The following is a 25,376-nucleotide window of genomic DNA, read 5'->3' on the forward strand; positions in this document are numbered from 1 at the left end:
GAGCGGGAGCGGGGATGTGGGCTCGTTACCACGTGAATAATCCCCTGATGCATTGCAAACGCTCACAGCTCTTAAAAAAATTAGAATATTTTACTCGTTGCATTAACGTAAAAGAAACAGAAAAGGCTGGGAATCTGCAAGAGTTGCTGTGTTGCCCAAGTACAACGACAGTGCAGAAATAAAAGGGACAAAGGGAGCTAAACTATAAAAACAGGCAGCGAGCAAAACTCTTCATCTCCTAGTCTGGCAATTTTAGTTTTCATCTGGACACCAGGCTTCAAGGATGGAGGCCAAAACTGAGCCTAGGAAATACCGCTACCAAATAAAAGCCGCAACCAGACAGGCGATTTTTTTCCTCTGCCTTCTTCCTCTCTTAGCTAACGTGAAATCCAGTGACCGACAAGTAATAATAGAGACAAAAGCTGAGCAACACTCCGTTCTGGGGTGCCCACTTTGTGCCTTGCCAACGCCAACCATCACATCCTTTCCTTACCATGCACAACACACCGCTAGCTGAAGGCATGACCAAGTTGCATTTACAGTGCCTCAAATTTCGTACCCGTTTTTTCTAATTACTATTATTGTTATTTGCATCTTCCTCACGCGTGTATCCCAAGGGAAACTGCAGCCGCGTTAACAGCACCAAATGAAGTTTGGGGCTTCAGGGGGAGGAACAGGGGCTGCGGCTGCAGTTGCCCAGCTCTGCTGCCCGCTGCTCCCGGCCCTGCCCGGGGCGACAGGCCCTATCGCGGCTGGAGCGCGGCCGCCGGCGCGCAGCAGCGCGGAGCCGCCTCCTCGGCAACTGCGGTCACAACTGTACAAAGTAGAACTCTACCTGGCACGGATGTCGGATCGCTCTCTCCTCCTATTTGACGGGCGCCACCGCTTCTCTTTGGGGCTTGTGACCGGCTGCAGCGAGTGTCCGAAACGGGGCTACACCGCGCTGGCAATTTAAGAAACAGGATTCAAGAAAGAGCAGTGATAAAGCGTGAAAGTCTCGGGCATTTGCTTGTTTGTTAGCGTTTTGTTGTTTCTTACCTTTGCCCAGCCAAACCTTCCCCGCCCCCAACTTTCACCTCCTCCTGCGCTGCCCAGAAGCCAGGAGAGGAAAGTTTGGAGGAAAGTCCCGAACAAAGGGAGCGGGGAGAGCTCAGCACCCGCCAGCGCCGCGGCTGCAGCCCCGGGCCGGCCGCGGTGCGGTTCCCAGCCAGGACCAGCCGGTCCCGCTCCTGCGTGCCCCAGAGGAAGACGGTACCGTTGGGAAAGAGAGAAATCAATTATCTGGATATGCAAACCAGGCGCCGCTCGCAGGGCCCTTGGCCGGGCTCCCGCTCCGCGCCCCGCCAGCCCCGGCTCGGCCCTGCCGGAGGCAACAAGTGGTCACAAGCAGCCGAGTCCGAACCCCCCATTGCCCCATCTCACCCGGCTTCCTTGGAAGGGAAGAGAATTGGGAAACGAGCGTCTCACTCCGCAGTCCCGTTCCCCCGAAGCTGGCATAGGCAGTTATTCCGTTAAAGCTATCGTACTTTTTCTATATATACATATATATACATACATATAAAAATATTCATGCCTTATATATGTTGCTGCATTATTTATCGTACTTAGTTTGCTACCATGATACCTTCTACTGCATGAATGATTAAAAAAACATTTTGCGTTATAAAAATAAATCCAAGAGTCAAGCGGAACTTCAGTGTCCATATGTCAAAAATTTATTTATCTCAAACTGTGCATAATGGAGTAAAAACTTAACTTGAATATGTACCTGTTATAAGGATGGTATTAGTTCAAATATATACATGGACTGTCGGCAGACTGATTTCAAATAATACAGAGCCGAATCTTTAAAATACAACTACGGAAAATGAGGAGGAAAAAAAAAAACAAACAAGATAAAAATAAAAACAAAACAAAAACTTAAAATATCATCACAATAAATTTACAGAAATATTACAAACCATAAGAAAATATTTCAAACACAGTAATTTATTTTTTTTCCTTTTCTTTTCTTTGAACAGGATGAATTCTGGAAACAAAAGTTATTATAAATTAACAAACGGCGTGTGAACCTGCATGGCAATTTTTGCTTTTTAACAACAAGTAAAAAAACAAACAAAAAAATTTAGTACAATCTAAACTTTTGCCCTTTTACAGCAAACCAAGTCCATGGTTCGCAAGTACTCACCCTACCATTTTTGTCTTTTGTACAATTCCTAAAACAATTTAAATGTCCAAATGCTGTAAAATAATTTCCTCTCCTCTCGCAGCTGCTATAAATTCAGCCTTCAAAGCCACAACGCTCCAAGTAGACTCTATTTTTAAAAAATAATTGGCAAATTCGCGAGTTAGGTTTTTTCCTCTCTCTATATTACCAATGGACATTCTGATTGCCATGTTTCTTTTGATAAATACTGTACAAAAGTTGCCTGCAAATATTAAAACATTTTCCTCTTTGCTCTTTGAGTCTAGCTCTAAATATTATTGGTAAAGACTTTTGCAAACTTTCTGCAAAGTTCCTACCGTTTTCACTAGAACTTTTTAAAAGTTTTGTGTAGTTGCTTCCCCTCCGAGATCTATACAAGTTCCTTGTCAGTTTAATTTCTGCCCCCTCACCCTATCCCTCCCCACCGCGAGTTTTCTCTGTACAAAAATAGTCCAAAAAAAAAAAAAGTCCAGAATTTCTAATAAAAGTGGTTTTTTTGTTGTTTGTTTTGTTTAGTTTTCCTTCCTCCCCTTCCCCCCCTCCCCCCCGGCCCCTTTGTCTTACATATGTGATAGAGGGAGTGTGCCATTAATGGCTGTGCCAGGAACAGGTGCACTCTGGTAGTGTTGGGACATATGAAGTCTGCTTGGGGCAGCTGGTTCTGGTACTTCAGCACCTGGTAGATACATGCTGATCATGTCCCGAAGGTCCCCAGCTTGGCAAGGAGCCCTTGAATGAGACGAGGAAGTGACTACGGGGGGACTGGAGCTGGATTCCGTCTTGACCACCGAGCCCATGGAGCCCAGGGCCATGCCCGGGGTCCCTTGCTGAGAGTAAGACATGCTGTAGGTAGGCGATCCGTTCATGTAAGTCTGCGAGCTGGTCATGGAGTTGTACTGCAGGGCGCTCACGTCGTAGCGGTGCATGGGCTGCATCTGCGCCGCGTTGTGCGCGTTCAAGCCCGGGTGCTGCGGGTAGCCGAGCTGCTCTTGCATCATCCCATAGCCGCCGTTGGTCCAGCCGTTCATGTGCGCGTAACTGTCCATCCTCTGGTTCACCCCAGCTCCCAAGGTGGCCCCAACCCCTACCCCAGTCGTCATGGTATTGGTGCCCGGTGCCAGTAAACCCCCTGGCAACGTGTACTTATCCTTCTTCATGAGGGTCTTGGTTTTCCTCCGGGGTCGGTATTTATAATCCGGGTGCTCCTTCATGTGCAGAGCTCTGAGCCGCTTAGCTTCGTCAATGAAGGGTCTCTTTTCCGCCTCGGATAAAAGTTTCCACTCCGCCCCGAGCCGTTTGCTGATCTCGGAATTGTGCATCTTCGGGTTCTCCTGGGCCATTTTCCGCCGCTGCCCGCGGGACCACACCATGAACGCGTTCATCGGGCGCTTGACCCGGTCCGGGCTGTTCTTCTGGTTGTTTGCGGCTGAGTTGGAATTGCCTGTGCCTCCCCCCGAAGTTTGCTGGGGGGCGGGAGGTTTCAGCTCGGTTTCCATCATGTTGTACATTCAAACTACTTTTGCCTGGAACCAGCCTTTAGCAGAGAAGCGAGGAGCAGCCGCAGCGAAGTCCCAAGCCGGACTTTTTTTTTTTTTTTTCCTAGGGAGGGGTAGGAAAGGGGGGAGGGGGACTCCCCAAAACCACACTTGGATCAAGATCAGGATCTTCCTCTTCGCTGATGGATTAATAATGCCAATAACTGCTATTATTACCGCCGGAGCCTTGATTTTAAAAAACTTCTTCCTCCTTTTTCCCTTTTCTCTGTCTGCCGCTCGCTCTCTCTCTCTCTCTCCACCTCAGTCTTAAAGAGCCAGCAAACTACTTTACCCCCTTTTGCAAACACACACACTCTCTCTCTCTGCCTTGACAACTCCTGATACTTTTTTGAACAAGTTAATAGACAACCATCCATGTGATGGGGGCTTGTCAGGGAATAAATGTGTTCGCCCCGGCCAATCAGCGCTCGGCGGCTCCGCCACTGAGGACAAGTCTCTACCCCTGGTTTTGCATGAAACGGGGCGGGGGCTCGGAGCCGCCGGGACGGCTCGGCGGGGGAGGCGGGCCCGGAGGCGGCACAGGCAGCCACTGGGAAGCCTTTGTATCTCCCCTTCCAGCAACAGGTCACACACGCCTTTTGGAGGAAGTGGGTAAACAGCATTGTTGCTACGTGTTGTTTTTTTTTTTTTTTAAAGTTGATGTTGGCTTGGGGCTGGGAGAAGCCGGGGGGGAGCGGAGCAAGAACGGCTTCCCCCCGATCCCCACCCCCTTTGCCAGTGTCCCTGGGGACGGAGGGGCCGCCCGCCTGCGCGGGGCCTCCGATGTGCAGACCGGCCACGTGCGTGGAGCCCCCAAGAACGGGGCGCCCCAGACGGGTCCTGCAGCCGCGCCTTTCCCGGGCCGCCCTTTGCCTGCCGCCGCCGGGAAGCTGAGCTCGCACCGCTCAGCCCAGGAAGAGGCTGTGCCCTTCTCCTGGCCATACACCGGGCCCTGCGCCCTTCCGGCCGCGCCATACAACGCCAAGCCCTTTCCTTCAGCCTTGGAGGAGGGGGGCTGTCCAGTGCAACAACGGGTCCCCCAAATGTCCTCCCAGCAGAACACAATGCGAGGCATGGACCCCCTCTGCAGGGCCCCGGGGAGCGCTCCGTCCCTCTGCTGCCCGCGGGCGCGATCAGGCCCAGCAGCGTAACGTTACTCCGTGCCCATTGTGCGGGCAGAGGCGGCGCTGGGTGGGCGCACAGCGCGGGGGGAGCGCGGCCCGGCGCTACAAATAGGTAGTTTTGTTTCTCTTGTTGTCACTACACGGGCCGCACAAAGCCCCGGCTAAGTTTACTTCCACTCTCTTATTGGGATCTTTGTTGCTAAAACGCACTTGACGACAAAGGAAGGAGGGGAGAGAGGACGCGGAGCGGGAGGTGGGGGGAGCCGCTCGCCGGCCCCGCTCCACGCGCGCCCCCCGCCCCGGGCGCCCCATCCGCGGTGCCCCGCGCCGCTCCGCGCCTCCCCTACCCCGACGGGGCTGCTCCGCCTTTCGGTCCGATCCTTCTCAGAGCGTTAAGCCGGAGGGGGTGAGGGGCAGCGGGGGACCCCAGTGCGGGGGCCAGGGCTCGGAGCGGGTGGGGGCCGCGGCAGCACCCGGGGCCCCTGCGGGCTCAGCCGCGGCGCTGCGGCGCCCCCTACCGGCTCGGCCGCGCCCCGGGCGGGGAGGAGCCGCCGGGAGAGGGACGGGGAGCCGGGGCGGGGGGGGTGGGAAGGGACCGGGCCATTACACACAATGTAAATAACAATAATAATACTAGAAAACCGCCAGGGAACAAGGATGCATCTTTTTTCGCGTGTGGATTATGCAAATAAGTCCTATCGGGTTTAATGTGTTTAATTCGAAAATGTATATATAACCCGTAGATAAGTGATAGGTTAAACTGTCGAAAAATAGGTGCAAATTACGAGATGTGGCATATAAACGTGTTCTGATCGTCCAGACACTCATGAGGGCACGGCGGCTGTTTACTTTCTTATTGTTCTCCCTTTAGGCTGCAGTTGATAACATTACTAAAAGAAAATCTTGCCATAATTAAGTTTGGAAAGAAAAAAAAGGGGGGGGGGGGCGTGGGTGGCGGTGGTGTTTGTTCATCGTAATAAACTGGTAGCTGAGGGCTGGTGGTGCACAGGTTATTTTAGTGTTATATTAGCTCTGGCTGTGGCTGCAGGAGCTGCGTGGGGTGTCGTGCCCGGGGGCTCCACGCAGGACAAGGGTGGCGTGGGCTACCCTGTGCATGCTGGAGGCCTTTCAGGTCCTGGCCCTACCCTAATTGCATTTATCATAGGAATAAAGCATAGGAAATGCCTAACAATTGTGTTATCCGGAGTATTTATAGCTCTATTTTAATTAACTGTTTTAATTATCGATACAATAAACTACCTGCCATATATACATAATAATGCACTACAGAAAATTAGGTGAGGGCGATGGCTCTTTTCACTCATTTTCTGCCTTTTCTCTGGTTATGGAGGTGTGCTTGGTTGGGAGTATGTACACACACAGACAGGAGCAGAGACAGACCGCGATACTGGCTATAAAAATAAAGATTAAACGGTCCTTGAGTTTTCTGTATTAATGACAGTAACACCAGCACTCTCTGGAAGAATATAGCCACGTTGGAAGGGAGGCCCGCGGAGGGATGGTTTAATCTGAGTGGATTTAAAAAATCGTTGCCTTTGGTATAATTTATGGAAATGAAAAGTGCTTACATTAAACAAATAGTCTGCAAATGTTCTCAGTGATGGGCTCTGCGGCACATGCACCCTTATTTCCAGGAAATAAGAGTGTCTTAAAAAGAAAATGAATGTTAACGACTTGGATTTCATGTATTTATTGTTCTAATACTCGCCGATTTCTCTAGAAGCCCTAAGGATACAACCTGTCGTGTTAACTGTATCGGAAAGAATATACACATTTTCATATTATTTTTTTTTCCCCTAAATCTACTAGTAACCAATCTAAAGTAAACTACTAAGCAGTCTTGTGGAGATGGGGGACTGCAGCTCAATTTTTTGTCCTTAGCTGCAAATAGAGGTTTAACTTGCAGTAATTAGGTGAGAACTAGCCAAGCATCTTACTATTATGATGCTTGTTAAAAACGCTTCTTTTCTGCATCTGCATTTGAGTGTGTTCCCCTCCACTCTTAATCTTCTTATGGAAATGAAGGCGAACGGCAGGGAACCTGCAGAGACTTAGAGAATGTCCTTGTTAACTGGAATTTCTCAGCATTGCTAATTAGCAGAGTTTGACGACCACCAGTATTGGGGAAAGCTCTGTTTAGCCACTCACAAACCCTTCCGAGGAAGAGCAGACTAATTTTATTTTGTAATTAAAATCTGAAAAGGGCCCTATTTGACAGTTAGGGCTATGAGAGTTTTATCTCCCTGTGAAATAATTACTGCCTTGATAACTCAATTTTCTGCAAAATGTCAACTGTGAGCTCCAAAAGTTTTAATTTCATTACGCTAAAAAAAAAAAATAAATAAAATAAAGAGAGAGAGAGAAGATGAAAATTTACAGAGAATTTTCTTCTTTCCCCTCTGATGCCGTAACAGCCCAGCGCTCAGAAGCCGAAGTTGACCAGGGAAGTTTCATCGTACTAACTATACCCCAGTCTCTAAGGAATTTCAGATATCACATGATGAGTTTGAGGTAATGTTCCGACGAAACGTTGGGGAGATATACCTTAGAATGCCCTAGAATAAAAAAAAAGACATTTCGAGGACCCAGAGGAGGAATCAGGGTCACGGAGGGTCCAATGGAGCAGGAGGAGCCCCCTGCCCGACCCACCTTTGCCAGCCTCCTGCGCGCTCTCCAAGTGGGTAAATTGCGAGGTTTCCTCTACGAAACAAATATCTCACACAGCGACGGACAGAGACCCAGCGACAACCTCCGGGCACGGGAAACAAACAAACAAAAAGCTCCAAATAAACTTGAAAAGTTTGGCGGGGCCAAGTGTGGGTGAGGGCGGCGGAGCAGCCGGGGCTCACGCCGCTGCCCCTGCCCGGGCCACCCTCTCTGCGAGGTCCGAGGGCGGCTGTTAGGGGAATCTAGGGGGAACTGAGGGGCTGGAGCAAGTGTAATCCACTCTGCTTACGTTTTGGATATTTTTTATTATTATTTAAAACGGTTTAATCTCCTTTTTGTCCCTGCCTGTCCAGCAAGTAGCCCGATTGTCGCTCTCAGAAGTGGCATTACACGTACAAACCAACGAGGGGAGCGAGTCACAACCGCTCCCGCCAAACCCCATTTCGCCCAATAATTTCACTCAAGGGCTCTAAGGACCCTTGAAAGCCGGGGAATGCAGCGGGAGAGCCGCGTCTCTCCCGGCCTCTCCTTTCATCCTCCTTCTCCCTAATGAAACCGCAGGGTGAGCACACGTGCGGCCGGGCAGGCAGCGCGGGGCCCGGGGACGCCGGGGACGCGGCCGCAGATTCCCCACACCGCCGGTCTCTGCCCTGGCCCGGTACCGCCGTGTCCCCCAAGCGACCCCGCTGCCGCCCTGCGACCCCCGCAAGCATGAGAGCGCTGGGGGGTTCGGGCGTTAAAAAACAAAAGGCGTGGAGGTTAAAAAACCCCAAAACAAAACCAAACAGCTCCACCTTTCTCCAGTGCTACGAGAGACAAAATTAAAAAAACCCCATATCTGAGATCATGGGACGAGTTTAACGTACACGATAAACAGCAGAATAGCCGACTCGCACACAGCACCTCTCAGAGTCGCTTTCAAAAGGCTTCTCGGTAAATGGAGAAGCCGATTGTCCAAACAGGGTTCCAGGACTCTTCATAAATAGCCAACAGCCTACTCAAACTCTCCGCGATTATTTCCCTGCATCTAAAATAACACTCCCAGAACCTCCTTCCCAGAGGATAGTATAATTGAAGACCGTACTTTTTCTTACGCGACCTCAGAAATAAATCAGAAAAGAAGCACCAGTGGCGAGGATAAACTCAGGAATTACTGCACAGCATAACGGGGTGAAATTACAGTTGAATGTAGGCCCTTTAGCGGGAAGGCAGCCCCCTTGAGCAGGATCCTTTTTGGCAGCCTATTTAAAGTTATCTTTCCTTCCTAGTTTTATAAGAACAAATGAGTTTTCTTTTCCCATTGTAGTTGAATGAACTCATGTATATTAAACACAAAACCCCTCCTGAAGAACGCTAACTGCTTTGCTTAAACCCACAAAGGCACAAAAATCCAGAATTGAAGGTTTCCAATTCCTGTATGAGTCCCCTTAACTCTCTCGGGTTCATAGGAGAGAGGGATTTGGGACATTTTCTGAAAGTCTTTATGCCTGGAAGGGGCTATCTCAAATAGAGATGTATTGTCTTTCGCTAAAGTTGAGGTTTCTATTTTATTTCCCTCTTTCGTCTTCACCATCTTTGTGTTGACTTAAGAAAATAATGGTGTAAAAAAGTGTCTGTTCATGGGATCACACGTGTCGCTCAAATCAAATGAAGTCCTCTTTGGCCCCAGCGCAGTTTTGATGGAATTATTCTGTCTTCTCCATTGAATTCACACCGTTTCCCAAAGAAGCTCCGGCAGTTTCAATGGGAACGCCTGAGGCACAGCTTGGGGTACTTCGAGGCTGCTGGTCTCCTCAGCGCACCTCAAACCCTCAAACCCGGGCATCCCGAGGCAGGGTTTGAAAAGTACATTAAAAAAAAAAAAAAAAAGGCGCCCTTTCCAGTGATTCTCAGATCACTGACACGATCGCCCATAATGGAGACAAGACGGTGACTTTTATCTCGCTATTCCTCATAGTCCTTAATTTGGAGCTCATTGACAGGACAGACGGTAATGACACTTTCAGAACTGTTATGGTCTGGAGTGACAATCTCTCCATCTCACCCATGGTTTATTGACACCATGGGCTCATTGTGTCAACTTAGGCTTATGATTTCAGAATTCACTCTCGACGGGCTCGTTGGGGGGATTTTAATTCAAATTATAGACTAGCCGTCCATATTGTGAATTTATATTTAGACGGCCCTTAATCGGAGCAGAGAGACGGCGCTATAAATAATAACAACAACAACAGCAACACTTTCCATGTGCCTATTCAGTGTCCTCCATCCAAAAACCTGAAAGAGTTTTTGCCGGAGGAAGGCCGGGCTCATTGCGGGGCTTAGGCCATGGGTGCGACCCGCGGGACTGGAGAAACATTTTAGGCACATCAAGACCTGGAGTTGGGTTGAGGGTGTGGGGGTGTATTGGGGAGGTGTCACAACCCTTTTCCTGTGGCAACCACGGGCGAATGAGGCTTTTCCAAACACCCCGCTTGTCCCCGCGGAAACCTGCCCGGCGCGGGGCGAAAGGCCGGCGGGGTGCCCACCCGGCTGAGCAGGGACATTGCTGGGGAGAGGAGGTGTCAGGGCAGCGTGTGCCAGGGAGAGGCTGAGGGAGAAGAAAGAAAAGGTGAAGTGGGAAAAGCTGACCCTGAATTTGGCATTTGAGGTTGCAAGTCTTCCCTTCCACCGCTCGAGAGAGAGCTGTAGGAGACGCCGGCATCCAAAAAACCTCCTTCCAAAGGATGCAAATTAACTAAAAATGCACTTTTCGTCCAAGTGGAGGTGAAAGAGAACGAGCACAGAGCTAACTCCCCCCTTGCTGTCAGCTGTATGCCAAGCCTGGGGCCCGATCCCTGATTTACAACACTTGCTCCCTTGAGTAACGTCCGCAGAACAGAATCCAGCAGCTGAGTTATGGACCGAGCCCAGGAAAACCGCATTTTGGTTAAAGCAATCACTAGGGACCCTTGAATTTATGTGCCAACTTCTGCCCTTAGGAGGGGAGAGTTTACGACCCCTTTACAGTCCCCCTCACAACCGCTGTTTCCAAAGGGACCACTAACAGTCCCTTCTCCTGGAACCGGGTTAATCATTCACCTTTCAGCAGGAGTCACTAATTTTTTTGTAAAGTGCCTCCTGACGTTAAATCGTGTGTACCAACCGCTCTGTATTTTTTCCGTTTCCTGTGGTAATTGACAGATCTATACAGATGTATATTTTCGCTTAATTTCAGAGTTATATATACCCAACATATGCTAACTAAAGAAACAGTAAAGGAAATCTGGGAATTCCGTTGTGCAGGAAATCTGTGCACGGCTCTTGCTATTATTTATAGAAAATGCTATGCCATTATTTTGGGCGCTCTGACTACAGAACTGCCTTTTTAGGAGTCTCAAGCGGAGATCAAACTGAGAAGATGGAGAAAATATACTCAGCCCGACAAACAATAATATTTTCTAAAAATCTATTTGCATATAATTTCTGAAGTGAAAAGTTTATTGTGAGACCAACAGCCATAGGATTCATTTAATAGAAAAACTGCGGCACTATGACTTTCATCCAGGCTGTCAACAGGAGATACAAAATAACCCCAATTTAGCAGAAATAATTTGGTTTCCATTAGTGTTTCTCTTCGCACGCAAAACGCATAAACCGTGCTGGGCATTACCGTACCTCGCAAATACCGCCGTTAAATGCCCTACACAGAGCTATGCAGATGGCTACAAAATAAGTAGCTAATTCATCTAAAAAGTTTGTGATAGTGCAGCACTTCACATATTTTGCCTAGTCGTTTTATATCGCCCAAGTTTCTTTTAAATCTGTCATCGCCACTGAGAGGAAGAAAAAAACCACTCCAGGCATTCACTTAAGATAACGTTTCTCCCTTTTCCAGGAATTAGGGGAGGGGTGTTTTTTTTTTTTTTTTTTTTCGGGGGGAGGTGAGACGACTTTATTGCTTCGGATTTAAACACATGCCATTTTATAAAATTTTTCATTAATGAAAAGCAAACGTTCCACGCTGCTCACAAGCAACACCTGTCAATGCTGACTTATTTAAGACAACTTGTAAGGAAAGAACAAGCTTCTGAAAGGCTGGCGTTTGCTGACAGTACAGGAACACAGAAGCTGGGAACGAGGAAAGATTAATCCTTATTTTTGTGTCTAATGCTGCCAATAAAGACTTTAGAGGATGCCCCGTTGCCCGGCGAGCAGAGCCCGAGCTGGCGGCGTGATCCCAGTTTAGATGTGGGAGAGCAACCTGCAGCGACATTTCTACAGGACCCAGACTTTCGGAAAGATCCCTTTAGAAACAAATCGGTGTATTTTTTTTTAAATGTTTCTATATCCACAGAGCAAACAACACAAGCTGGAGGCAGCTTCCCCTCCCGTCATTTCCAAGCTGGGCTATCGGCTCACCCTGCCTGTTTCTACTTCACCGTGCTCACTTTAAACACCCCCAGAGACTACAAACCAGTTCCAGGCGCCGGCTTCTCGCCTTCCCTTCAATCACTTCCACCCGCTCCCGTTCCCGCCACGGAGCGCGCTCTGCCGCGGAACTTTTCCGCGGGCAGCGGGGAGCCCCCGGCGCGGCCGACAGGGGGCGCCGTCTCCCGCCCGGCGCGGCCGCGGATGAGGGGGAGACCCGGAGCTGAGCGGGGTCGAGTACAGATCTTTAGTCTTCGTGGATAAAAAGAGATTAAAGGCTAATTTTTTTTTTTTTTTTTGGTATCAATTTTAACCAACTACGAAAATGTAGAGCTTTCATCCTTTGATGTTTCCCAGAAAGAAACTGTTATATCGGTTGTGAAATTACATCGTTTCAGAACCAGCGAACCAGCCGTGGAGTGGTAAAGTAATTTAATTAAAAATAATAATAATATGAGGACCCGAGCTTCCGCAGAGGCACTTAAAAGCTGATACATGGCCCTCTGTCTTCCCTCTCCCTACCGCTCCCTGTGTTTCCCGACTGCTGTTTGGTGGGAATAATTAAAAATAAAATAAACCCACGCTAGCTGGGGGCTCGCATCCCTCGTTGGCAGCGCGCTGTCCTCACCCTTCCTCTACACGACCGGCCCCTGCCGCACAGCCCTGCTCTGGAGAGTCAGAATGCCTCACAAAAGCAAATCGCTAAAATCATAAATCAAATGTTAGTCTTTTACCATATTAAGCATAAATAAAATTGTAACCGGCTACCCACTTTCCCCCTACTACAAAAAACTCTTCACCTGTATTTAAATAGCACGTCTTTAATTACAGCAGTTGGGGATGTATGAGGCTGAAATGAAATTAGCAGTCATTACCAGTCCTTTAACTCTGTGGTGCTTTTGATCAGCACTAAATTAGCTTTCCAGTCCTAACAAAGGCTCTATAGCAAGCAGTGGGCTGTAAATAAGACAGCTCGACCTGCCCTCAACACCTTTTCTCTTGTCAATCACAGCTCTATCATTCAGCCCAAGATTAACCTTTATCTACCAAATTCTTACCAAAAAAAAAGAGAGGGGAAAAAGAGGGGGAAAATCCAACCTTAACTTTGCTAGCTGTAACTAAAAAGAGCTTCCGTTTAAATGGTATTATAATGAGCCAAAACGTCAAAATCGATCTTTTCCCAACCCAAATTGCCATGCATCAGACAGCAACGTTAGACCAAGGCAGCTAAATGTATTGATTTATTCTCAACTTCCCCGGCCCCCCCGCCCAGCCAGAGCCCTGCCCGGGTACGCGCTGCGTCTCCCCTCCAGTGTAAAACCTCTTGCAGCGTGCGGGTCCCGGGGAGCCCCGCCGGGGCTGTACCCCGCCCCCGTTTTCCCGGGAGAGAGCTGCAGACCCGCGGCGCAGGCGGGGAGCGCCGCCGCCTCACCGGCAGTAGGGTGAGGGCTGCGCACCGCACCGCCGACAGGGGGCGGCAGAGAGCAGCTGCCGCAGGCGCCGCGCCAACGCCGCGCAGCCTGCGCGCCCAGGTAACCCCCGCCCGGGCCGCCGCACCGCGCCCCGCGCACGGCCCCGACCGCCCCTGCGGAGCAGCCCAGCCGGAGGCACCTCCCGGCAAAGGAAATCGGCAGCGCATCGCTATAAGAGCCGCGATGGCGCAATGCCGGCCGCCCAGCGGGTTGTGAACTACGCAGCCGGGAACGGCCCCCGGTCCGCGGCTCACTCCATGGGGGAGCGCCAAAATAGCGGTCCCGTCTGAAACACCCGGGGAGAGAAGGCGCGAGTGTTCCGGCTCCTCTCTAGCCCAGTGGGTCCCCTCGGGCCATGTGCTCCAGGGGAGAGGAGCAGGAAGGGCAGAGGCAGAGCGTCTGCACAGCGGTTCGGTCGCGATCAGCTACCGCGCAATTTCAGGCGATCCCAAACCCGCACCCGAGTCCCCGGGGTTAACGCTTTGGAGCTCGGAGCGGCGGGTCGTAGGTGGGAGCTACATTTCCAGATCATTTTAAAGGTCACGGGGGAGGAGGGAGGAAAAAACTGTGAATGTCAAAGTTGTGCTGCAGCTACTTACATGTCGGTGCCAGCGCAGGGTGGTGGCTGGTTAGCAGTTTGATTGGCAGCTTAAAGCAAAAGTCCGCGCGGACTCCTGAGCCCCGTTCGGTCCCGGGGTCTGAGCACTTTTCACCGGACAGAGGCAGTTGAAGGAAGCTCACACGTCCCCTTCTCTTCTCCTCTCCTCCTCCATCCAGGACAGAGAATGAATCCATTTCGGTTTTTCTTCCTCCGGCTCTCCTTCCGTTTGCCTACACATCCTCCAAGTCCTAGCCCTAGCTTTTAACTGCAGTCCCTGGAACAAGAGGGGAAAAAATCGTTTATGGCTTAAAAAATCCAAATGGCTGATTTTGTGTGTGTGTGTTATAAGAATGCACCCACAACAACAAAAAAGTCACTTCTCTGTCCCCCACCGTACAGCAGAAGAATAATAAAAAAGCTTTATATTTTTGCAGTGGGTATTCAAAGATAATTTGATGCCATTGTTTCTGCTACAGATGGTTCTTTTTAATACAATAACACTGCTCTTTGTGCATACTACACACAATAAAAATCGAAAGCGTTCTCCTGAATAACCATTTTGTTCTCGCTTGTATACAGGCCAACAAAAGCTGCCGTGAGGTAATGGGTTCTGTTTATTGAAGCCATAGAATAGAGGTTTGATAAAGATTTTTGTATATAGGGGAAAAAAAATTAAAATAAAGACCTCGCAAGGTCGAGCTGATCTCTGCGTATTTTTTACCACCGAAATATTTTACCAATATATTTCTTTGAGTTGCAGCTGCAGGGATCATTCCTCCCCTCCCCCCCCGCCCCGCGCCCCATCCTTAATCAGCCCAAACATCTGTTTCTTTGAATTTGGGGAGATCTGTAGTCGTAGACAGACCTAAAAAATCTAGACTTTAATAGCGAGCGGGACAAACCAGCTCAGAGGCGAAGGCAGCGGGCAGTGGAGAGGAGAGGCTGCGGAGCCCCGGCTGAGCGGTGTACGCGCGTATCTTTGTGTGTGGTGTGTGTGGTGTTTTGCAGCCTGCTGTCCACGCACACACAAAGGCGCAAAAACTGGTGCTAACGGCCGCTGGGATTAGCCCACGGGTTTTTTTTTTTGCTGGCGTGCGGACACGCGGTGTGTCCGTGCGCCCCAGCACCCTCTGCAGCGCGCAGCTCCCGCGCAGCGCGGCTGGGGCGCAGGGCCGCCGCCCGCAAAGTTCCTTAGTGACCCCCAGAGACAGCCTTGCGCATCAGGGTGCGGATCTGCCCCTCCGCAGCGCCGGAGCCGCAGCCTGCGGAGCGCACCGGGCAGCAGCGACGGGGAGTTAGCGGGTACCTCCGTGCGCCGGGCTCCAGCGGAGTTCCTTGCTAACTTTCTGCTAAGTAATGAATAAATTAGCACCACTGAAGGGGAAAATAAATATTCGAGGGAAACGTCAAGACCCACAGCTATTTTTATCCAGGAAATTGTTTCACAGGTCCAGAATTTTGCGCCAGAATGTCCCTCCATTACCTAGTTTTGGATCTGGTTACGACTGTAGCAACTCGAAGAGAGCCCCAAAGCAAAAGAAAGTGCTTAGACAATACGGCTCTGCGGGAAAGTTGTTAGTCAGTGACTGTGTTTGTCTACCTTTCTATAGGAATTAATGCCACAGTTCTCTGTGCCTCTGTAGCCTGGACTGACAGTAATCCACCTCTGTGACTTCTGCCCTTTGTGTTTTCACAAAACTCGGCTCACTTGTAGCACGACAACAGCACGGAATAATTACTTTAACCTTCAAACATTCTTTAATTAGCTTTTTCAGCAAACTAAAAGATGCTCAAATGAGCCCTTTGACAAAAACTGACCTGCGCTTTCAAATTCTACTTTCACTTTTGGGACTAAGACGTTATTGGTTCACAACTCGTCTGAAGTCATCTAATAAGGGATTATTTAGGAACTATTACCCACACGCCAATTAAAGCCTCTCCGATGAAATTCGGGAGACAAAGATAAGCATCAAAACGGAAAATTAAACTATTTGCACATGGCTTGTTTTTCAACAACCCATTTTCCGTCTCAGGATAAACATCTTCGCGCCAGCTCTCTCCGCCGGAGCGGGGAGGGTGCGGGAAGGGTGCGGGGAGCCTTTTTCGGGAGGCGGCTGTGTCCCCGCTGGCCGCGACGGTCCCGGCCAGCTCCTCCGCACAGGGCAGGGGGGCCGTGCTTCCAGGGGACGGGGGGAGCTCTTCTTTCCAGGCTTAACGCCAAGAAAAGGCTTGCAGGGCGGGTTGGCGGAGCTCACCTCCACGCATACAGTTCTCCAGCAACCTCCTGTCATTTTGCCTTTACATGAAAGAGGCGGGGGGGGGGGGGGGATATGGGAGAAAGGAAAGTGGCATGAAAGATTCAAAAGTGTCAAAGTTCAGGAAATCGTGCAAGAATTTTCCTAAACTGGTAGACATTAAAAAAAAAAAAAAAAAGAAAAAAGTATCTCTTCTCCTGAAGAGGTATTTCATTTCTCAAAGCAGTGACCGAAATGGATTAGTAGGAAATGCGCATATTGCTACCTACAGTGTTTTTTGGGGGTTAAATGGGAACTACACTCTGAACAGTTTAATACCGACTAATCATGAAAAGATAAAGATGATTTTTTCTTTTTTCCTCCAGATAAAGCATCCCGATGGCTCAGGAATTTTACGTCGTTCTTAACCGCTGCACACAAATCTTGGAGAGAGTTTCCAGGCAAAATACAGCAGCATCCTACGGCAGGCTGACAAAGAGATTCCAAGAATGCCACGCATCTAGGAGGGAAGTACGCATCCCTCTCTTTAGCCTGAAGCACGAAATTGGCTTAAAGCTCATTTTGCAGATAACCAGAAACGAAATCATCAGTGCGTGGACTGGGTGCCTGCAACTTTCTAACGGTCTGCAGCAATTCCTGAGACTTTCCGGAGGGGTGGGGGAGAGGGGGGGGAGAGGAAGAAAACAACAACCAAAAAAGAAAAAGAAAACAAACAAACAAGAAAGAGTGAACCACAAGTTACAAGGCTCTAAAAAACTCCTCGCATCTCAACAAGTATTTTTCGCCCTGGTGTGCGGAGGGCTTGGCTCCCACACGGGCATCGGTTCCCTCAAGTCTCTGTGCCGAGACCGATCCCACGAGGTCGGAAAATGAATGTCCTAGATTTTGTCTTCCACAATTATTTTTAGACTCATAAAAAACCCACCTGCACACAGGTGCATATATTAAATGACGGGTCGCTCACATTTCGTGAAATACACTTATAGCTCTGTGTTGCATATCCAAACAGAAAAGACCAGTAAGGTGTTTCCCGGACAAGCTGTCCCGTAGAGGGGCCGAATGTAGATGTCTGACCCACGGCTGTGACCAGAAAACTAATAATTTCTGAATTTCGGGGTTCCTACCCAGGACAAACCATTGACCCTACTTTAAAGGAAAGAGGAAGAGCCAGGTTGCTGCTGGCACTTCTCACCCCCAGCCAACGTTCCTGCACTTGCTGCACCGCACTGGCTCTGGCCACTGCTCAGCCACAGCCCCTGCCTGGCTCCGGCCGCACCGACCCGCTCTCCCCCGCCGCACCGAAGTTAATCTTCCCCGTCGGAATTAAGGTCAACACGAAACGGGACAAGCCCTTGTTTCGCATTCTGGCTCCATGACAAGAGGGTTAAAGTTTAATATCAGCGGGCTGCCCCGAGTCAACACCGGCCCACGGCTGCCGCCGGCTACGTGGGACAGAAGCCGGGCGGGGGCAGGCGGGGCAGCCGCGCCGCAGAGCCCCGGAGAGCCCGGTCGGATCAGCCCGGCTGGGGCGAGCGGTTCCCGCAGCTCCCCCCGGCCAGCACCGAGCCCTCTGCCCCAGGCAGCGGGGAGAAGCTGCGGCACCGTCCCTTGCGGGGGGCCGGGGACCCGCAGGGGAGATCTCCCACTGCCCCCCGCTTCCTCTGGGGCTTTTTCCCAGGGGTAAAGGGCTTCCTAAATGAACATTTCCAGAAGTTCTCATCCTCTCGTTTTCATTTAAATAATGTTCAGGCTTGTCTAACCAAAAAGCTACGCGTGAGAATTGTGGTGTGCACGCATGGAAATGCAGTCCTCGGAAAGGCTAGACAAGCTTCCCACCACCTCATAGCCTTAGAAGAACGTTTGTGAAACACCGATAGAAGGTTTTGTTGTTGTTGTTGTTGTCCCCCTCCTCCGGGATATGATGGTAAAAAAAACAGTTACTTAAAAGGAAACAACCTGTAGTTGACAAGAGTGGCTTTTGAGAAGCTGCAGGTTTGCATAGCGGGCAGGCCCCTCGTTGTATAGAAATGTATGTAAGAACTTCACATGTGCCTCCTGAAGTTGGAGATTTTTCAATTGTTTAGTTATTTTCACGATTGCTATGAGACACCGGAGACCTGTTTATTTATTATCTCAACATTTACTACAATGTTTTTGCTGTCAATTGCTAGCGGTAGCTGCAGTGTCAAATATGTCTTTACTGAAAGATAGCTACATGGTATAGGATTTATGTCTCCTGGGAGGAAGAGCAGAAACTATAGCACTAGTAATATTCTGTAAGAATTTTGTCGAACTATCTCTGGCACCTGACACCTTAATATATTCAGTTCTTTAGATGGCAACTTTCTTTGAAACTGGACTTTCTTTACATACTAAAGATGAATCTATGACAAAAGTGAAACTTGTTTGCAATAATAATAAATTCCTGCATGCTATGTCTGTGTTACAAATACATATTAATTTTGAAAATGTTTTGTCAAATAACAGCAGTAATTAAAACCAATAGACATTGTGCATACATGTGCACACAGTATATATATGTATATATATATTGTGTGTGTGTGTATACACACTTTACACTGTATGTCTCATACCCATGCATGTGATATACTCTGTACATAGTATACAAGGTAGTGCCTGGTACATACACAGCATATGATATTGCATATTTACAGGAGTCAGAGACTCCCTTCTTACACATTTCCTCGCAAGCACATGGATTTTGCATATGTGCTTACATCTTAAATGATGCAAGAAACATGATTTTGAATGCTAAATTCTGAACATATTGCCATGGAGTAAGGTGAAAATACACAACCTATGTGCAGGCCATTTCTTAAAACTTACATTTTCATTACATGCTTACCGTTGCTGTTAACAGACTGGAACTCAAAGGAAGAGCACCAGTCTCTGCAGAAAGCTCCCCATGAAGTCCAGAGAGTATTCTGCCTGGTACTTTCTTCATTATCATTGATTTAAGATATAGGCTGAATTTGGGGAGGTTAATTTTTTTTTCCTCTATGGTTTTCATATAGTTCGAATTATTCTACCATTACCACTTCATCGCAGTAACATCTGTTGATCCCTATAACCTGAAGTGACTTAATAAGTTCAGTTTGTTTGGAAACACCCAGATTTAGATGGATCCTCACAATATTTGCTTCCTAGTATTCTCATTTTTTTTTTCCAATGCCTGTTTCCACTCCAGCCATTATAGAACTCAAGATAACAATCAGGTCCATAGTGGGCCACAACACATTGCACTCAACACTTCTTCCTCCAAACAATATAGACCCTAAGCAGGAATCCCTCTGCATCATTTGAAACCCTTCACCAGTATTAGAGAGCAGCAATTCCAAGGTTCCTGATAGGTCAAGAAAACCAGGTTATTTGAAAGAACATTAATAAATGAGAATATGCAGATATGAGGGATAGCTATTTGCAGCAGGAAAAGGGTAAAACCCTCATACTGTAGCTGGCACTGAATTAAAAACTATACAACAGATTAGATATCAACCACTTCTATCAAATCCAAGGCCCAGGAACCTAGGGGGAGGGAAATATGCAAGAGCAGACGCTTAGAAGGTAAAACACCCCAATTAACCTCATTATCTGTTACAAAACTGTACTATTAATATTCTGGGTTTTTCAAATTACTGTTGTTGTTGTTGTTGAAGAGAATCTGTTGACTATAGCATGTGTTTTGCTGTAGTCTCCCAAATCAGCATTGCCCTTCTTAAGGTCAGGGGAATGTATCTTAAAACATGCATATATTTAAAAAATATGTATTGTTATTTTAATAGGCACTGTGGATAGTTTAATTTGTATCTGTATTAAATTAAACATATGGTGAACAGGGTATAATAGATTTTCTATAATTTAGCTGCCAATGTGGCAACAGAAGCCAGTTACTCTCACCAGTAGACTTGTCAGTGGTTTGTTTACTAGCTTATTTGAATTAAAATAAAGCTTCGCTTCTGCTGACTGCACATCATTATCTATGAGACCATAATCCTGCTAGCAAATCCTATATCTTCCAGAACTGGCTCTTTTGTTTGGGATTACTGAGAGCTTAGCCTATAACAAAGAGGAATAAGGCATCCCTCTCATCCTCGTAATTAAGTGTGGGGAGTAATTTAGAAACAAACCCAGAAAGATGTACAATTTGGAGTTCTGCTTCTATACAGGATTGGGGAACAGAAGAGGCCAAACACTGATTATGTTAGCACAATGTTTAAACTATTAAACTACTGTACAACAGGAATCTAGCTTTTAAAAAGAAACAACAACTATCAATAAAGTATTAAGTTGCTTTACACTAGCGACATTTTTTACTTATCTAAAGGTATGTTGGAAAATTTGGGTGGAGCTTAAAGACTGAAGACTATTTGAAATCTCAGTTTTTCTACATGCACACATTACATACATGGCACTCTTGTAACATATCTAGTTTGAAATTAAAGAGCATAATTTGATATATGTAACTTGATTTGTATTTTAAAGTATCCCTTAACCTATTTATTATATTTGAAGAAGAATATTCTCTAGGAATATGAATATCTCTGGCAGCTGAACATGCTTGTTTAAGTGCTCTATTTTAATACCACCAATATTTGTATTTTCCTTTGGGAAAAAAAGTAGTTTGAAGTTGTTACCGCTTAAAAACCACTTTAGAAATGACCATAGCATTTGGGGAGAGAATAAAAAATATTTTAACATAGATATTCTGTGGTCAGTCAAATACATCAGCAATCTTTTGACCATGTTGCTCTAGCTGTATTCATATAATGTAATTCTCTTTTTGCTTGAAACAAGAGTTATGTTATATACCAGTTGTAGAAATTTATAACTAGGTCACAAAAAATAGAAGTCTTGGGAGTATACAGATACTGAGTATCTATTTGCAGAGGGCTAATAAGGACAAGGGTTGATTTATAAAAGTCTTCGACATTAATTGTCACAGATGGGAATTCTGAGGACCTCTGTGAAACCAAACAAGGCCCTAGTGAATTATAAAGCAGGTCCTTAGACTTTAAAAACATTTAGGCAAAGTGACAGTTCAGAACATCTGTTAGCCTTCTGTCTGAGCATAAACTGGATGTCATGGAGTGCACAGCTGTAGGCATTTTCTGCCTCTTTTTGACAACATCTGTCACAGCATTACAGTAATATAGGTAATTATCAGCACCTCATATAAACTGTTTGCTATTTTAATTTCTGAATAAGTAAAATTAGAATTATATCCTTTTGCAAATTAAAAAAAAGTCCAGAAGGGAAGAATATACATTCCCTTTTAAAGATGAATGATCTGATCATCTTAGGAGAGCTGAAATTAAAAAAAAAAAATCTCCGCTACAAATAAGGTCCTTAGGATAACATAAAAGACTTAGGTGAGGACAAGTTTAAATATTCTCCCTTTCTCTCTCTGTGTCTCAAAAAATAAAAGACATCTGAGTCTCATCTGTCATAAGCAAAGAAGATCAGTAGCAAGAAAAGATAGGAAACCGTTAATCATCTATGGTTTTTTCCATGCACAAGCAGCTGTCAAATGATGTGTGCTTTACCACAGTAACAAAGCCAAGGGCTCATCAGTACCAAGCAATTTTACTGTCAGCTGGTCAGCCTTCTTCTCAACATCTGCAGTAAGAAAAAGAGATCACCTTGTAGTGATGCACAGAGGCTCAATCTCAGCAGCTGATGATGAAGTGAGCAGGGTAATAACCTGCAGGACTCTCAGAAATAAATGCATGTTTCAGGGGTGTCCCAACAAATGAACAGAAAGGGGTACATAGGAAGATATACCCCAAGAGATACCTTCAAGTCAACTTTTCAGGACCATATTTGGTCCTTTCACACATCAAGAGATAGAAACCATTGCCCAGTCCTGAAGATCATCAACCTGATTGTGGACAGCACAGAGATTTCAAAAAGTGCTCAGGTATTTTGGGTTCCCAAACTCTGGAGGGCTCAGGCAGCACACTTGAAAAGAGTGTGGTTTGTAGAAGGCAGTTGCTTATCATTTGTGGTAATCAGGCTTCTGTGAGATGTTGCTAGCTGAAAACCAAAATCATCAGCCACCTTTGGTAACAGTGGCCCACCTGGTGGCTGTCTTAATGAGAGTGATTTTATCAGTGCCCTACACCATCTTTTAAAGCACAGGATAAAGAACAGTAGAGCAACAAAGCAATGCTGTCAAACAGCAGCTCTGGAGACCATGACAGTCTGAACTTGCAACTATGAGCCCAGTGACTGAGAACAAAAATGTGCAATGAATTTTACAACATTACATGGAAGCGATCATATCCAGCTCGTACTTATTTTGCTTTCACCACAAAAAGAATAGCACCTCTGCTAGAAGTTAATGTTCCAACATGGAAAACCTGAAAAAAGTGCCGTTTGCTTTTTTTTATAAAGAGGAGGCATATGGAACAAAGTGGTCACTAACATGCTATTTTTAGTGCCTGAACTACAGTCCAGAAGATAATACCCAATTACTTGATATAGTGCTCTATACACTGTCTGAACAACAATAGTGGACTGAGAAGCAAGAGAAAGCACCAGAATATGGTTTTGAAGTCATTCAGATTTCATGTATTTTATTTTCTTCTAAAAATAAAGGCTTTGAAAAGAGATGCAGTGTTGTCCAGGTTGAAGGAGGGGGGCCAGAGAAGAGTTGAAAGGGAGATGAGAGCAGATGGTGGTTGAGAAAGAAGAGAGACCTTGACTACAGAAAAAGATAGGGCACAGATTGCCAGAAATCTAGAGAAAAGAAAGAGAAAATGCATCTGGGGTGCACAGTCAGAGAAAGGTACGCACATAGCTGTAAGCCTGCTGTATTTGTACCTGTAAGGAAGACCACATTCAGGACAATCTACACCAATACAGGGAGCCAATACAGGATTTTACTAATTCTGCTGTCTCCCCTAGTTTCCACTCTGCTGGACTGTGAATTGTGGTGGCTGAACTGTGGAAGTGTATTTTTTTTGATAGCCTCTACTAGCAACGCAGTCATTTTACTGAGGCCACAGAGGACAACTCTGCACCAGTACTGTTTGAGACTGAACCAGCAATTTTGGAAGGGGCTATGCAGAAACCTTACTGTCTTGCTTGCTTATTTTCCCCTTCTCTGTTTCTTAGTGCCTCTTCACCATTTATTACACGCTCCCTTCTCTTTTCTCCTCACACGTGGTCAAAATTAGCTGAAATTGTGGACCTGCTACAGGTAGTCTGAGGTCCAACACTCTAGCAAAGACAATTCAGTGACAAGGACTGTTTGTTCTGTGGCCCCAAGGCACTTGTGAGATGTTTGTAGGTTGGGACTATTTCTTTCAAGAGCTCCAGCCCTCCACCAAGCAATTACCGCTCTCGCTTTTCTTGTCTACTGCAACTCTGCATCCAGGTGGATGCTAAGCAGATTTTACCAAATTACGAGCTACAGGATAAATATTTTCCTCCTATTTTTGGTTTCAGTGCTAAGATTCTTAAGCATTTATTTTAACACTTGAAAACAAAACTATCTTGCATATTCCCATCATCCTACTACCTAAACTCATTGTTCAAATACCAAAGAGTATGTGAGCTATTGGAGATCACATAATAAATGCCTACACATTTCCCTGTACTAGTAATATTTGGTATTGAAACAGGCTGTTTTGTAAAGAGCTCTGAGATACCTAGGCCATAAAAAGTGTGATATAAACCGAAATGTTATTCAGTTCAATAGATGTCTGATAAGAAAAGAACCCTAAAATTTGAACAGTTCCTCCTCCCCTTAATCAGCCCAAACAATGGTACCCCAGTCTCGGTGCTCCTGCACGCAGCAATATCTGCCTTTTAAAGAGAGGAATAGGAACGTGCTGCTAAGAGAGAGCGCTCATTGGTAGAACATTGTTAGGTGTTTTATAATTGATAGTTTTCAGCATCAGCACAAAGGTAAGGGCTTTAGCCTTGAATACTACCCACTAACAATATACCCACATACAGAAAACTAGTGCTAAATGTATTTATTAAAATAAATGCTCTAAAATAGTCTGCTTTTCATACAAAGTAATTATCTTACACAATGTGCAAAAGGTACTTTTGTAATCAATGGTATACAACCAGCTTCAGATGCAACCACACACACACTCCATTACACACAGTGAAGCTCATCAGATTGCATGGGACTGAATCATTTTATTATGTTCTGTAGCTTAATTCTTCAATTCCTGTAGCTTCAACTGGAATTCATCCAGATCAGCCCTGTTTTCTAAGATGAAATCAAAATACTTCAAGGCCATATCCACCAAATAATACAATCTGTAAACATAGAAGAAGGTGTTTCATACTTTTTAGAGGCTTATAGTTCCTGTTCTAATAGAGCCAAGGCAAGAGGAATGATTTTTTTTTTTTTTTGGCACTTCTAGCCTATTAATTACCGAAGGACAAGAGAAATATGTTGTGGGCATGAGTGAACTTTGTAGCAGTCAAAATAGACAGTAGCGGCCAGCTGGAGAATTTTAAATGCTCTACATTTTCACAAGTCCTGCCTAAGAAGCTAATCACTAACAAGCTAATGCATTATTTTTTTTTATATGCTCTATAGACCAGTACAGTCAAGAAATAAAAGACAGAATGAAGAGCAGACAAAAAAAATCTACAGTAACAGGTCATGATTCTTCCACCGAACTAGACAAAAATAATGTACCTAGTAGAATTCCGTGAGTAATCATAAGGGTAAAATGTTTTAATTACTAAAAACGGTTAGTTTCGTTTGGTTATCTGCAGAATCCTATCATCTCTTTTAATTAATTCATTTGCAAGTATTTGGATGACCATCAATTTATTCATAAAAATGTTTGAGGGTTGCAGGCTATGCAAATTCTGTTGCTAATTAGTTAATGGCTACATTCACCCTGTCAGTGGCTGATGATCAAATACTTGTGCTTATAATTCTTACACCTACAAGTATTTTTTCATACAACACACCAGAATGTTTCTGTACTTGCATAGAGTGGACAGCACTGATCTTGAGTGGCTTTTTCCCCTCAGGATCAGTGCTTCCATAGTGAGTTCAGTGGGGATCTATCTTATCTTTTCTTCTCCA

At 46.4% G+C, this 25,376-nt stretch overlaps 1 protein-coding gene and 1 long non-coding RNA gene across 2 annotated transcripts; one reads left to right on the forward strand and one right to left on the reverse strand.

Moving 5' to 3' along the window:
- Positions 1–1,692: 1,692 nt before the first annotated feature.
- SOX2 (SRY-box transcription factor 2) lies at positions 1,693–5,323 on the reverse strand. Its single transcript, XM_065072951.1, has one exon. It carries the CDS (start codon positions 3,712–3,714, stop codon positions 2,767–2,769), a length of 948 nt encoding a protein of 315 aa, XP_064929023.1. The 5' UTR covers positions 3,715–5,323; the 3' UTR covers positions 1,693–2,766.
- A 7,733-nt stretch (positions 5,324–13,056) lies between these two features.
- LOC135580182 (uncharacterized) lies at positions 13,057–20,766 on the forward strand. The gene is made up of 2 exons (XR_010474464.1): positions 13,057–13,495; positions 16,657–20,766. It is a non-coding gene; the product is annotated as an uncharacterized LOC135580182 (long non-coding RNA).
- Positions 20,767–25,376: the final 4,610 nt, after the last annotated feature.

The sequence above is a fragment of the Columba livia genome, chromosome 9 (genome assembly GCF_036013475.1).
Source record: "Columba livia isolate bColLiv1 breed racing homer chromosome 9, bColLiv1.pat.W.v2, whole genome shotgun sequence".
Lineage (NCBI taxonomy): Eukaryota > Metazoa > Chordata > Aves > Columbiformes > Columbidae > Columba > Columba livia.

Excerpts from the sequence above, each read along its gene's own strand:
- SOX2 (XM_065072951.1), bottom strand. The coding sequence starts at position 3,714 with ATGTACAACATGATGGAAACCGAGCTGAAACCTCCCGCCCCCCAGCAA.